At 36.8% G+C, this 16,277-nt stretch overlaps 2 protein-coding genes across 3 annotated transcripts; both read right to left on the bottom strand.

Moving 5' to 3' along the window:
- Positions 6,069 to 6,561, bottom strand: LOC110265162. Its single transcript, XM_021108003.1, has 2 exons — positions 6,352 to 6,561; positions 6,069 to 6,257 (listed from the first exon to the last, which is right to left on the bottom strand). Exons 1-2 carry the CDS (start codon positions 6,559 to 6,561, stop codon positions 6,069 to 6,071), a joined length of 399 nt encoding a protein of 132 aa, XP_020963662.1.
- Positions 12,131 to 15,748, bottom strand: LOC107606334. Of its 2 annotated transcripts, XM_021106614.1 has the most exons (3): positions 15,249 to 15,748; positions 14,276 to 15,046; positions 12,131 to 13,267 (listed from the first exon to the last, which is right to left on the bottom strand). In XM_021106614.1, exons 2-3 carry the CDS (start codon positions 14,798 to 14,800, stop codon positions 12,629 to 12,631), a joined length of 1,164 nt encoding a protein of 387 aa, XP_020962273.1. In that variant the 5' UTR covers positions 14,801 to 15,046; positions 15,249 to 15,748; the 3' UTR covers positions 12,131 to 12,628. The 2 variants fall into 2 exon arrangements, with proteins under 2 accessions (XP_020962273.1, XP_016163870.1); XM_016308384.2 differs by having other exon boundaries at positions 14,276 to 15,748.

The raw sequence follows: 16,277 nt of genomic DNA on the forward strand, positions 1-16,277 counted from the left end.
TCAGATCAGCTTGGATTTGATTTTCTTAAAAATAAAAAATATCCAATTCAAATTGCACTGTAAGTAAAATTAGTATTATGCCGATTTTTAGTAAATTTGGGTTGGTTCGATATCTAATTATTTGGGAGTGAAACCTACTTCTCTTTAAGAATTCTAGTTTTTAATTGTGTATCAAAAACTCTCGTTGGACTAGTGATGAAAAGAAAGAACGTAGAAACAAAAGACAAAAATTACAAGATTTGAAATGGAAAAGATACAAGAGAAATAAAGTAAACGGCTAAATTAAAAGGAAGCAATAACATTGCCTTTGATATGATCAAAGGATTTTAAGATTCGAATACATTGAAATCAAAGAACGAAAGAAAAGGAGTTTGTAGGAAAAGTAAATCGCTGGAAAGAAAATTTGTAAGGGAAATTAAAATGAAAAGTAAAGACGATGGAATAAACTCTACAGAAAAAATAAACTTTGAGCAAGATCAGAAAGTCTCTAGGGATGTGATATTGTAAGAGTTTTTTTCTAAAAATAAATTTCGATTTCTGTTCCTTTCAAACTATGTCTATTTATAGCCATTTTTAACCAATCAACATTCTTTCACGTGCTCCACATACAAGAAAATCAAACATAAATGTTCCTGCCACAATAATAGTGTGATAACCGTCTTCAACTACCTCAATTATTGGCCTCCCCGTTGCTTAGCTTCGATCACAAATCCTCATTTTCGATATACATATTCGATCAACCTAGCCTACTCATTGATGATTTCTCTTCGATCACCTTGAGCACTTTCTCGACATAATCTAGACAAATGTCTTTGATTTGTTCATCATCAAATTAAAATTATTTTTAGCCAACAAATTTCTCCCTTGAATTGACGATTCTTTTTTTAAAACAAAGAATGTGTCGATTCAATAAAACTTCTTTTCTCTTTTATTTAAAACATTTAAGAAAACAAAATCTAAACCCAAAACGTTTGGAATTTCCAACTGACACCAAATTTTGAAAATCGCTCCACTTCGTCACTTTCATTAAATGTGTGTTCCATCATGTACACTTCTCCATTAATTTTGGGCGTTTCAACTCTCCTCAACTCAAAAACTTTTCAATTTCGCTTATAAATACCACTTTATCAACTTTTTAGAATCTTTTCCAAAAACTTCTTCATCACAAAAGATTATTTCACCTTCCAAATTCTGCACCTAAAAGTAGGAAACATCTTCTTCACATTCTTTTATTGTTCGGGAGAGTTAAATTTATCTTCTTCTTACCAGTGCGAAATTATTTCATCTTTCAAGTTTTGCATCTAAAAGCAGAGCGCAACTTCTTCCTAGACCTCTCACTGCTCATAAAGCTCATCTCCATCTACTTCTCTTTTCAAGGTATGTTTCATATACTAGCTATATATATTTGGAACCATTAATTCTGATATATCCATTTCATAAAGGAGTATTCTTATTTTACTCATCTCGTCACTGTGCATTTTCCATAATCACCATGGCCACTAGTAGCAAATCTTCTCCTTCCGCAAAAGGAAAAGAGACCATGGAGAAAAATCACATGTATGAACCTTCGAATTATAACTCAGAATCATGATATTATTATTGAAGACCCTATTAATGTTGCCAATGCAGAAAAAATCCTTTTTTCTTTCACTGTTGATGATCAAATGCATTGTTTTCTGAGCCCTTTGCTTCCCCCCTTAGAAATCGATCGAGTTCTCCCTTTTTTTTCTTCTATCCCTGGTCAAGAGCTGCTAATAAAAAAGGACATATACATGACTTCCTTCGATGATCATACAAAACTATTTTGGAACAACCCTAAGACTTCTTCAAAGAGTGTAAACTAGATAGCCTAGTTCAAAAAGATTGAACCAGAAAAGAAAGACTTTTGGGTCTGGCATGGCATATATGACTTGCTTCGATTATCCCAATATCAACTTACCACTCACTATTGGATGATCGGGGCTACCTTGTACTTCTAGAGTCGGTCGACTAACAACTTTCACTTGCCATGTGGGATGGTTGGCCCAACTCTTTTTTTATGTAGCAGCTATTACAGGGTTAAATCCTTCTAGGGTCGATATTACGTAGAACATGAAACCAGAAAAGAAATATAAAATCAATTGGAAGAGTTCTTCTTATGGAGAATTCATAAAAAATAACATGGGTCAAGGTAAAGATCCCATTTTTGATGACGAACATACAGTCTTTTTATGTTTTTGGTTAAATGTTGTGGTTTTTGGTTCTCGAAGTGTTACTATGCAAAGGCTTTATCAATTCCTTGCTGTCCTGATCCATGAAAGCAAATCACTTTTATATCTCTCCAAACTCCTTCTTGGTAACTTGTATGACGAGCTTGACCAAATGGTAACAAGTCTTGAGAATCGAACTCCTCTCACTACAGATGGACCACTTTGGCTTCTTCAGATAAAGTCTCTAATTTAGATAGTATGGGAAAAATCCGCCTCCTCCAGATAGGGAAGGAGTACATTCGGCGATCCCTCAACCAAATCTCTGTTTCTTTAAGAAAACAACAACCTCCATCTCTGTTCAATATTAAATAAACTTTTAAACTTAAATTTTGTTTCTAAATATTAATTTATTAATCTATGTATCAACTATTAAATAAAAATGAATAGAATAATTCAAATTCATATAAGAATTACTAACCTGCTCTTCATTCATATAACCGACAATGTGTCTATTTTCATTGAGTTGACTAATGTAAAAATCCTATGATTCTCATCGGTGCTGAACATTATCCGTCATAATTGCTTTTCTTCTTTTACTTCCTTTTTTCAACCTTTTCACTCACTCCTTCAACCCTTTTACTATCATAGATGGTAAGAGAAATTTAAGAGTAAAGTATCAACCCGGTCCCTATCCATTTTTCTGAATGACAACGCGACCCTTAACCAAAAACACGATCCATTTCGGTCCCTGACCATGTGCTCCGTCTACCAATGCGGTCCTTCTGTGACTTTCACGGCGAAAACTCGACGGAAATTGCTGACGTGTGTAGGCAAGTGGATGACATGGATGGCTTGGGTGGTTACGTGGAAGATGAAATCCTACGTGGCTAGGTGAAATAGATAGGGTCCTTTCTGTCCTCGTCCACAACACAAAACGCCATCGTTTTGAGGGTTCCAGGCGTCGTTTGGTTTCGCGCCTTGACTCTGTAACACAATTACATTCTAAACCCTAGCAGACAGCTCTCTACTCCATCAAGGCAGGGGTGAGTGGTAAAAAGCTTGGTGACAAGGTTACTGACGAAGCTTTTGATGGAGATGTAGACAGTTGCTGGACAGCGCTGTTGACGGAAGTTGGACGGTTCGGCACACAGCACAAGTTGGTGTCGCTACTGTCCCTTTCACTGTTTTGCTTGTGTGTGGTCCTCATTCTACAATTGTTGTTTGCATTTAGCCATAGTGGGGGTATAGAGAGGTTAAAATATTATTTCTGTTGCCATATATCCTATGAGTTTTATGTATTTAAATAAGATGAAAGTGTAGAGATGTGTTAAAAAATTAGTGAAAGTTGGAACAGATTATTAGGATTGGTTGTTTAAATTGATGTAAGATTGAAGAAACTATGTTGCATGTTTAAACTTTTGAATTAGGAGTTAACAAAATTTTTTTGCATTTTTCCAGATGTCTGAATGTCTGGTAACCCCTGTGTTTCACCATGGGGGGAATTTCAAGAAGGGCAGTGAAGGATTTCTTAGCTACATGCATGGAAAAGTTCATAGGTAGCCACCAATGGATGTTGACCTGATTAATTACTTTTATTTGGTTGAGGCTACGTGGAGTTTAAGGCAATATACTGGTGTGACATGACTGCCCCTGATATGGAATCTGGACTTCATGCCATTCACGGGGATAAAAAAATTAATGAACTAAGGAAGGGTATTAATAAGAACAGGCATACAGATGAATTTTACATCTACTTTGATCATCCTGTGGACTTATCAGAGGTAGTTGGTGAGGGGGTTGGGAAGGACGTTGTGATTTCTAGTGATGGCATTTCCCTTAAGTCATCATCATCTTCCTCTGATGATGGATACGAAAGCACTGAGGATGAGGCTTATAAACCGCCTCCTCCTGGTTATGAGTTTGATGACAGTGGGAGTGATGACAACTTGATTAAGAAGAAGAACAAGTAGAAGACTCAAGTTAAGGAGAGGATGTCACCTAAAGGAAGAAATAAAACTGGTGTGGCTAAGAAGAAAGGGACTAAGTTAGCAGAAGATGGGCCAAAGATGTCCCCTAAAACAACTAAGAAAAGGGCTAGTAGAAAATACTCTAGTGCTAGGAGAAAACATGTGCTAACGGAGGGGCTTGATAAGTAAGGTATGCAGGGAGAGAACAGTGGGCCTGGGCTAGAGCTTGGAGGCCCAAGAAGCTCCAGAAAACATGGGCCTGCTGGACAGGATGCAACAAATGCTGCTGATGGAGCTGAAGACCATGTACCAGACCCAATTGTAGCAGAGCTGGATAGTGAATATGAGAAACCTTATGAGTATGAAAGTAAGGTGTTCAACAGTCCAGTTTCATCTGGAGATGAGGGTAAAACAACCTATGACACTTTTGATGAGGACACTGAATATGGTGAGGGTTTAAGGTTACATGATAGTTTATCATATAATTAGAATGGTTAAGGATTTATCATATAAGGTTCTTTAAGGTTTGATTTATCGTATAATTAGAATGGTTAAGGATTTAAGTGTCACATGATAGTTTGGTCAGATTTTTAATTGTCATTGCAAAAATTGATGAAGCATTTAATTGCCATCTCTGTATAATGACACACACAAAACCGGGTTGGTGAGGAAAACAATCTGAATGCTAGTGTTAAAGGAACTTCTCTGGATCATGTGGTAAGTAGTTTGTAGGGTTACTTAGTTTAAATGTGTTCATAAGTTTTATTGTTGACTATAGATTGAGATGTATACTATTCATGAATGTAGACAAAGGCAAAAAAACAAAAAAAAAAAACTACCTAAATTAGCACCAAAAGAAGTTTCAATAGTGGGACAAGGAGATGAAATTCCTCTTTCACAGTCTGCTCCCCAACTAGATGTTGTAAGTGACATAATTCACAATTGCATTATATTTAGCAATGTCTTAATCTTATTTTTTGTTTTACACATTGCAATACTGTTGGTTTACAGGTAGCATCTGAGACCCCCCAACTTACATAACCCACCTCCGCAAAGGATGAAGCAACCAATTGTTAGGCCACCAATTTCCTCCACCTTTGTTCAAGGTTCTATGGGGAATTAAATTCCTCTAATCATTGGACCTCAATTCAGGCCTCCTACTCCTACCAACACACAAATTCCACCCAACAATGGGATTAATGTTCCTACTGGATCAAAGATGCCTAAACCAAGTCAACAACATGGTCTTAGTGTCGAGACAATGGCCGCAACAACTTCCGGGACTGCATCAAGACTATTCAAGTTCATTCCCACTCTTGGATTTAGGCCTCCTAGGAAGAACTAGAAGTGTAGTCCTACGTTTATATTCCAACAAGTTGATGATGTCTTTTTGATAAACTAACTTACATACAGCTACAACAAACAGTTTTTTGCTTTCTGTTTTGATAGCCCATGTGAATTAAGGACCTATAATACTCTATTTATCTTTGTGTTGCTGATGTTGGTATATAGGGCTATATGTTGCCCACTTTTGGAGTCACCTTGTGCACAAGATGTTGACATTTGGTAACTGTATGAACTTGTTAATGTTACATATTACTGTTAGTTATTATTGGATTGCTTTTCATGGAATGAAAGAACTTGAGTATAACACATTCTATTTTTTGACACAGTCAATCTTTTCCAAACAAACAACACAACTATTCCATTTAATAAATTCGGATTTACACTGTTAAGTGATACAACTATCTCAACAACAGGCACTTTCAACACAAAACCAACATTATACACTAACTATCTGCTTTCCAATTTAACAGAGATAATTTGCAAATACAACTCCAAAGACAAACACAACAGCCATCAATGGATAACTAAAAGACCTATAACACTTAACATGCCTAGAATTTTTCATCTACAACTCTAACCCAGAAACTCTGTCCTCTAGCTTTGTCACTTTTTCCTCCAAAGAAATTGTTGTATCCAACAAATGATTTTGCTTTGGATTCCGACCATAAAGACTGTCATCATTTATTTGCTCCTCTTCAAATTGTGAAACATATTCATCCAGCCATAGAAAATATTTGCAATGAGATTCTGCAGTCTGCACAGTAAAAAGAAGAAAAACTAGAATTGCAATGAAGAGATGCTTGCTACAGATCTTGGCAGGAATATGAACATAACTAATTATTTCATACCTTGAAATTTGGGCATCCAAAGAATAGCCTATTAGGATTCGACTGTGTTGACGAAAGGAATAGAATTGCATGAATCCCACAATTGCATCTCAGGACAACGAATCTTTTCTTCTTCCTCGCTCTAGTACTACCAACGGAGCTCACAGAAATACTCCTACCCTCATCGTTTGATGCATCTCTTTCACTCCCACGATCTCTGCTATTGCTCATGCTGGTATCGGTTCCATACACGAAACAGGGAAGATAGACGACCAGACTCGTCTAATAAAGACACCTGGAACCCTAAAAACGATGGCGTTTTTGTGTTGTGGACGAGGACAGAAAGGACCCTGTACATTTCACCTAGCCATGTGGGATTCCATCTTCCACGTAACCGCCCAAGCCATCCATGTCATCCACTCGCCTACACACGTCAGTAATTTCTATCGAGTTTTCACTGTGAAAGTCACAGAAGGACCGCGTTGGCAAACAGAGCACATGGTCAGGGACCGAAATAGATCATGTTTTTGGTTAAGGGTTGCGTTGTCATTCGGAGAAATGGACAGGGACCGGGTTGGTACTTTACTCGAAATTTAACACATTGTCACAGGCGAAGGGAGCGTTTATAAAGACTTTATTTCATGTCTTTTTTGCAGGCTTGTAGTGTGAAAACGAAATTCAAAATTTACCTTCATTTTTTCGTTGTGTACTTTTGCGATAATAGGAGAGGATTCTGCCGTATTTTTGCAGGCCTCTATTACAGATATAAAAGATCTTGTTTTACATTTAATTCAAAAATGTAACTAAATGCACATAAAAAACAAAAAAATCTTATTTTCATTTTATATTTGTGCAAAAACACAACTAAATACAAAAAATGATATATTTTTGTAACTACATTTAAAAGTGGTAAATAATTAATTTTTTAATTTTAAATAAAAAAAACATATGTTTGCATACATAACCAAAAGAAGAAGGAGCAATGAGAGAAGGTGAGAGCAGGGGAGGACCCTTATGGGAAAAACACAGTGAGGTCGTTGGTAATGCCGGCGGAAGAGACAAATGGAGAGTGGGGGAGGATTTGTATCTAGTGTTAAGGAGGAAAATAATCTTGGGAGAGTAGCTAAGCCTCTGAGAGTGTCGTTTAGAGACAAAGTGGGGGGGCGAGAAAACAGCTGCGTCCTTTGCTTTGGCAGGGACGTTAAGCGAGGTTAAAATAGGTATTGTGAAAGGGAAGTAAGGTGACTCTATGCCACCATGTGTGACTTTTACTGAGGAGGCAAGGAATGCTCTAGCACAACCTTACAGGGATGGTATTGTGATCAAGGTATTGGACAAGTATTATAGTTATACGGCGCTAATCCATAAACTCAGTTCTGTTTGGTGTATAAAGGGCGGTTATGATCTATTGGACGTTGGTTACGACTAATTCCTTGTGAAATTTAATTCAATAGAGGATAGAGTGAGAGTTGTGCTAAGAGGCCCATGGTTGATCGATAGGAACTATGTCGCGGTGAAGCCTTAGACACAAGATTTTAGGTCGGGTGAAAATTCTTTTGGTTCAACGTTACTATGAAATTGAATTGCGGGGCTGCCTATTTGATGCTATCAAGAAGAGAATATGATGTGTATTGCAGAAGCAGTTGGAAAGCCTCGGATAGATCAGCTGGGCAGAAGAGGAGAATTGGCTGTGAATTTAGAAGCTTCATGTCCCAGAAAAATACAAACTCTTGATATGACTCTGTCTTCATAACGCTATTCCTTCGACGAATTTCAGATATAGTCGTGGTTTAACTACTTTTAATATATGTCACAGATGTAACGCTATTCCTAAAACTCTTTTGCACTATACTCTCTGAAATTGTCCCAAGGCTAATATAATTTGGACTGCTTTGGGTCTCACTATAGCAAACATTAACCTATCCTTTTGGTTAAAGGACAGCTGCAAGTATGGTAAATTTTTATCTTCTTTTCGGCTCTTTAGTGGATTTGGCCTGATAGGAATAATAAGCTTTTTAACTTTGAAGATCCTTAGAATGTGGACAGGTGATTAGTTTGATTAGAGGGCCAATTAGGGAGTTGCATACTATTTGTACCAAGCATCATTTCTTAAGTCCTCCATCTCCTTGGCTATTTTGGGTACCTCCCTCTATCAATGCTATTAAAATTAATTGTGAGGCTAGTCTTTATAGTTAAAATGGTATTGTTGGTTTTATTTGTATTATTCGAAATTCTGATAGATGTTAATTGAAGAGTTATGGTGATTTTATTATAACTGACAGTGTTCTTCGGGCTAAACTCTATGCTATTTAGAGGGGTCTTGTTCTTGTTTGGATTGTGATTATCAGGAAGTTTTGTGTGAAACAAATTGCTTAGAGACTTTTTCTTTGCAGACAAAGAGACTTGATGATGCAATGCAAAAGCAAAATTTGGTGAATAAAGTCCAAGATATCTTGACATGAAACTGGAGAGCTAATATTTCTTTGATGAGGAATGCTAGGAGGCCAGCACTTTTGTTAAATTCTGACTAGCACTTAACCATCAAAAGGAAATTGAATGATTCTACACCATTAGATACAATTTCACACCATTAAAAATATCATTAATGACTAATTGATGGCTAAAAACCACAAAATCTGCTAGCCCCTTAGAGTTTCTCTTCTTTGATCCAGAGATAAGCCAATAGTGCCACCAACTTCATAACTAAAAAAATTTTATTAAGTACAGAATATTATGTGGAGTACCTACAACCTTCAAATGACCTTCTTCATCTAATTTCTTTAGATTATAACTCTACTATGTGATTTGGCGTGTTTGTTTGTTTGTTTTTTTTCTTTTTATCTTTTATCTTTAGTCACAAAAAAATAACCAAAAGAGGAGAAACCTCATATTCTGAAAATGGAGCTCATACAAGATATATGACCGTTGACATTTTAGGCTTGATTGTGAACTAGGAATTGGGAGAAAAAGAAAAAAGTAGGAAAGACTTGTGAAATTAATTTTTGAATTTTCATATAGAAAACTCTTCATGTTCTTTCAACTTTGGTTCCCCTCCAAAATTCCAAATTGCAAATAATCTCATAATTAATTGAGATAGGCTTCTACTACTAATGTCTCTTCGCTAAATTCAACTGAAAAAAAAAAAATATACACGCTCAAAGCAACTTTTTTTTTTCCAGTAGTTAAGTTTTCAATACCGTAATAATATATTTTCCTTTCTCTAATGAAAAGCGACGTGAAATATTGCCTAAGAATATTATCGCAACTATAATAATGATCATGATGCTAAGCTTCCTTATCATTAGGTTAGACTTGGTTATCTCATATAATTGAAATCCAAAAACTTAAACTGATTTTTGGATTCACCAAGGATCGAACTCTTAACCTTTCGAATTTAAGGCTCTAATACCATGTCATGATACAACTCATCTTAAAAACTTCAGCTGATAGAAAAATGTAATACTAATGATTATATCTTTAATACTCCCTAAGCCTCCATTGTATAAATATTATTGTATAAATATTTCATTGGCTCCTCGTTTTTTCCTTGAAATATATTCAATCCTCGATTTCATTCGCTCAATACCAAAACAAATGCATCGCCAAATTATATTAAGAATCGACGCCATTCGAATAAGAAAAATTCATTATGTACTAAAACAGTGAAGTCACAAATATCTCATAATACTCTTCAAATCACAAAAATAATGCTATCGATAGAACAACACATAAGAAATCTCTGCACAGCAATACAATACGATACAGAAGAGGAGAAAACTACTACATGCTTCGTCTCCATAAAATCCACCCTGAAGAAGAAAATTAAGACGATAATCCACCATCTACAAGCTCAGATCCTGAGAGAAGATCCGAAGACGAGAGCAGCGGCGGCAGTAAAGATACCGGCGACAAAGGACGGAGAGATGGCGGCGGCGGCAGAGGTAGGGCTGGGAGCCGGCGCATCAGCGGCATGAGCAGCGCCGACGATGGCGACCAGCACCGCCATTGTGGCCATGACTGCGAGCTTAGTGGAAGCCATTGATGATGCTTTCTCTTTTTAGGATTTTAATTTGGACCACTGATTTTGAGAAGAGACTAGAGATATTATTGCAGCGAAGCTAAGTTTGAAGGAAAAAGAGTGTGTTCAGTGGTTATATATAAGGGAGTTGGGTGAAGAGAGGTTGCGGGCAGTCGGGGCAGCTGCCCGAATTTACAGTCTGGCCAATGAATATAGAGTGCCAGCTAATTCCGTTACTAATAATGCAAATTTTTCAATTTTTGTAACAGATTCTAGTTTGATGTGACCGATGTGCAACGACGTTGTTTCGTTAATTCTTCATCTAAAGGCGAAGCCGGCTTCAATCCCACGCTGCCATTAGGGGTGGTAATATGTACCCTATCTACGGGTATTTAATTCGACCCCATTCGATCGGATAGGGTTGTCAACCCGATCCGCAGTAGATAGGGTAGAATTTTCGTGCGAGTTGGGTAGGGTGCGGGTTGAGCCTCAACCCTACCCGATCAACCCGCACCCTATATATGTATATGTTATGTACTTATATAAAAATATATTTTAAGTGGATGTTGAACTAAAAACTTCTCACTAAATACAAAAGATCCTTAGTCATTAAAAGAAGATTATTAATTGATAATTTAATAAATTTTTTTTACATAAAAGTCAATTTTATTTTAAATTATCATCAAATTATATAATAACGTTGCATTTTTTTTAACCCGCGGATTAAGAGCAGGTAGGGTTAAAGTTGATATATTCTCAACCCGCGAGTAAGATAGGGTTGAGTTTATATAAAAATTTCAACCCGCAGATAGAATTAGGGTTGACTCCAAGCCCTACTCTAACCTACTCATTGTGCCACCTAATTTATGCCTCCCTTATTCTCACTATGATTCTGATTTGTAAACCTTTTTTTTTAAGTCGCACTTATTTGTCATTATTATAGTAAGTAATATTATTACAAGTACAAGATTTTTTTTATCAATTTAGTTTAATAGTTGAATTTGATTTAAAAATAGATTTGTAAGTGTAATATTTTTCTAGTAGAATATATATTAGGACTAATAAACCAAACTTTTCTAAAAAAAATAGTGTATGCCATACTATATAGGCAAGTTACATTCCATAAGATGAAAGTGTAGGCCAGCGATGGAATCATTTGATTTGAAAGACAGCAAGGAAAGGATGAGACACAGCCACACAGAGGCATAGAGAATCGGCGTTTCTTCTTTCTTTATTTGATTTCCACACATGTTTTTATAAAAAAATATTAGATGATCAATATTTTTTTTATATTTATTGTGTTTAAATTAGAATATTATCTTAATAATAATTTTATAGTTGTATAAATAATTAAGAAATTTATTATGAAATTAGGTGCGCAATCATGCCCACTGCAATTTGGAGTTGTCGTCGGGGCCCACAATGTGAGGGAAGGTACAGACAGTAAGACACAAACCCTCGAAATCAAACCTTATTTAGTAAAATTAATTATAGACCAAAAATTTTATAATTGGCAAATTAAATGATAAATTATGGTAAGTTCTTAATAAGCAACAAATTGAAAGATAAATTAGGTTATTAACCGGATGCCGCCTGCAACTTTCAAACTTTTCAGGTCATTAGGAAATTATAATACCTCATTGGCAAAAACATTATACATATACCACGTTCTATACCAATCCATCAATGAAATTGAAGTAAGCAACCTAAAACAAATAAAAAAAACCAGTATATTCATCGTGGTGAAAACTCAGGTGCAGTCGACTTTACGTGAAGTTAATAATTAAGAGCCGTTAGATGGAAATTTAGTCAAATAAATCAAATCATCTAAAGACTCTTAATTATCAACTTCACGTGAAATCGACTGCACATGAGTTTCCACCATTCAACATATCAAATATAAAAATCACGAGGAATTTGTTTCTCTTAATGAGAGAAAAATGCGACCTCAAAACAATCATCTTCAGCGAAAGCATTGCCTAAAACACACTATATACCTACACCTACGTACAGCACATCGAATTTTTGTAGCACCTAAGTTCCTTTTCTTTTTACACGGCATCTCTCAACTCGACGGATCAAAGACTAATCCATCGTTAATCGAAACTCCATTTAAGAATTTGCTGATGACCAATGAATTACTGCATGCATAAGGCGAAATTCAAACACCAATACTTGCTTAAGTGAGCTAACCACTTAACCGACTCAAATTGGTTTGTAGCAGCTAAGTCCTTATTCAACGCTCTATACTTTCCAATGGTAGTCAGGTAGTGTAGTGATCTAGAAGCCCAGGACCCTTGGTTCTATTTGTAACAGAGGTTCCAAAGCACTGGGAGCAAATTTTCTAGCAAAGAGAAAACAAACTGTAATGTTTCTGCCATTATAGAGGCATTTGTGACCTTCCCGAACTCTCTTGAAAAAGTCCAGTGTGATATCTGTTTTTCCAAATGTAGCAGGGTGAGCTCCACCCCTGGACCAGTCTACCCATGTTATGCTCCTATTTGCCAACAGATTTCCTGCTTGAATGGTTAGCATGGTGGGGAAGTAGTGCTCATCCACGTAACACGCCGGTCTACAAAATTGTTCGAATTTCGGATAAAATCTGGTGTCTTCAACAATGTTGATGGCAAGCTTTCGATTTATTTCGAACCACTGAGATCCTTTGCGCCACTCAGTGATATTCACAACTGGGGCCATGTTTTCATTATAGCGACCTCTACCGTAGGGACCAGGATCATCAAATGCACCAATGAAGCTGTACTTGGATTTCATTATGTAATGGTAGATGGCACTAAAACCATAGAGAGGGATGCATGATTCAGACAGAAGAATGAACCACTCGTTTGAGATGTCAAGCAATGCATTAGCAAGAAGTCTTCGTTCGGCATCACACATGCTCATCCTTCCCCACTCAGAGACCTGCACAGAGATGTCCATGTAGTGATTTAAATTCTTGATATATCAATTGGAAACCATGTTCTCGGAAGTTTATATGAAAACTCAAGGCTAAGCTGCTAAGGGGGGCAAAACATAGAATAGAAATTAAGCAAGAACAAAGAAAGGTACAAAATAAAAATCTAAAACTTTGAAGTGCAGAAGTTTGCAACCACTTACTCAGTAACTTCTTTCTTGCTTTTGGTAGCCAAAACTCAGAGATTCAAGAGACATGAGATATGATTGTTTTAGGTGGCATCTAAGTCCCTACTTGAATCAACTTAAATAGTGAATAGAAGTTGTGTGAAACTGCCACTCAGCATTATTTCATAATCCTAAGGAAATTAACCATCCAGCAAACATGTACAAGTATACACCTCTCCTTTACACATCAGATTTGCAGAGGCAATGTACTCTACACATAACAACTCTGAATTTTGTTTATGTCTCTAAATCCTATCCCAACTCAGTACTCATCTTCAAGCTATACAATTCACACTTTGAAGCATCAAAATGAGTGCACCATACCCTAATAGCACCACTATTTCTCAGTAAAATTTACATATTAGAATGCTCATAATTGGATTGCAATTTAGAGATTGCCAAGCTACAACCCGAAGGTAACATCCCTGCATGATCTCCACACTATACATGCCCTCATTAGCCTCTTAATTATCATAGTTTGGCAAGCTTATATAGTAATCTAGTAAGACCAACAAAATTATCCATACCAACACCGGGCGAAATTCAAAAATAAAAAATATAAATAGTATAGAGTGCGCAGAACCTAATTTTTCAGAAAAAATACATTCTAAGCAAAACCTTAAAACTGGTATAAAGATTTCTTTTGAAAAAATGAAAATTTTGAACTTCCCTGCAAAAATGAACAATGTATGCAAAGTGCAAACCACTAAACTAGCATTGATAATGCATTACCAACTGAAGACATGTATATTGTGGCAAAATGAACAAATCTCAACCAAAAATCCATACCTGGCTAGGGATTTGCCTGTTATAAAACGGAGATGAAGGAGGAAATGTAGCTTGATATGATGGCAGGGAATGAATATAGATGGAGTAAAGCCCTTCATGTCCCTTCAGAAACTTCGCCCAAAGAGGTGCGAGAGGCAACGGTCCCTTGGTCAGAAACATGAATGCAATCTTGGGAACTCTGGCAAAAGGATACTTCTTTATTCTTGGCACAAAGGAGGCTCTCCACAACAGTTCCTTATCACTCATATTGTGCATCAAGTTTGAGGGAGGCCTAATCCAATCCTCCAAACTAGTTGCCTCCTCATAACACGACCCGAAACCGGAGCTTCTTGCATTCATCACTAGGCTGTCCACACCGAAAAGCCTAACCGTGTATACAATGATGACCGAGAACACGACACATAGAACAATAAACAGAACAAGTAGCCGCGGTGATCGCAGAGGCAACACTTTGAATCGGTTGGTCCTGCTCAACACCCCTGTCTCCTTTCCTTCTTCTAAGGACACCATGACCCTCGATTGCATCTTCCCAAAAACAAAATCCTAGGGATCAATCAGCCTCAAACCTTAGCTAATCAATCCGGGATGAAAGTGGATTTTGACCAGCAACCAAAATAACCGCAAATACAGATGCAAATCCAAATCCAGAGTCCTATTTACCATCCCACAATAAAGGTCTGAAATTTATCACAACATGGCTATCAAAGTTTCAAAATTTCTTCCATAACATAACCACCCTAACCTCGGCACTAGAACATTCATATTGTAGATCTGAAAAGGGGCGCAAGAGTGAGGGGAATCAACTCTAAACATGTGATGTCGGAGAGACCAAGGTTGCATAGACTTGTAGCACGTGGGGTACTACTCTAAGTCAGAACCAACCATTAATCAAAGCTCTAAAGCAAAACCTCTCTGAAGACAACAATATAAGACAAAAGGAATAACCTTTTTTTATTAGTATTATTTTAATTACCTAGTCAGCTGAATCAGCAAAACCAATGGAGTTGGTGCAGCAGATTCTTCAAATCATCAAAGGGTTAGTATACAGAATAAACTGCAGATTCAGCAAAGCATGTAACGGAATGGATCAAGTGGGAGTAAGAAACAGAAGAGAAAGAAAGTGATGAGATGAAATGAGAGGATGAGTTTGGAAAAATGGAGAAGGTGACAAGCCCCGAGTTTGTTAAGAGAGTTGACACATCGCTGCCATGTAATAATGCAGCTACCACACCCATTCTTCAACCAACTCTCTCGCCTTCTTCATTTTTTTTTTCTTTCCTAATTTTCTTATTAGTCTCCGCTAATCAATAGCAAAAACGTAATTTACACCCACCTCAGGAAGTTTTGTTTAATTTTTCACCTATTTCCTGAGCTTTTAGTTGACACATATTTTCAAATTGATATTGACATGTTACAATCTTCTAGACGTTGTTCTTTGTTGTTAGTAAGTAGTAACACGAGATATAGTTCTTTATCTTTTCAAGGTTGCATAGATTTTTGAGTAATATTTCCCCTATTTATCTATAATTATAACCAAATATTAAAAACAAAAAATTGTGATGGGGGATATATTAACGCCGGAGATTGAGGTTTACTAATATTGACTAAGATAGACATGTGTAAGCAAAGAAATAACAGGTATTTCGGGATAATTTTATGTGATTTGAACCTGAAGGTAATGTTCAATTTTTTATTAGGGTTGTATCCGATATTTTTTAATGTCGAGGTATCCTGTCTGATGTCTTAGTGAGGAGGGGAGTGGTATCTGTAAAATATTTCAAATACAGGACGGCAGAATAGCTACAATCCACTCAGATCGCCAATAAGCTCGGCAGTGCTACAACGCAAGCCTGAAAAGGTTGGCCGCAAAACAGGAGTTCCACCAAGAAGTCAAAGCAATTCACAGTACGAACGAGGTATTGTCTCTAGCGGAGCTTGACCCCAGAGAAGACACCCAAGAAAAACCTCAGCCAGCGGACGAGCTCGTGAAGGTCTCGCAGTC

The sequence above is a fragment of the Arachis ipaensis genome, chromosome B07, assembly GCF_000816755.2.
Source record: "Arachis ipaensis cultivar K30076 chromosome B07, Araip1.1, whole genome shotgun sequence".
In the NCBI taxonomy this organism is placed as follows: domain Eukaryota; kingdom Viridiplantae; phylum Streptophyta; class Magnoliopsida; order Fabales; family Fabaceae; genus Arachis; species Arachis ipaensis.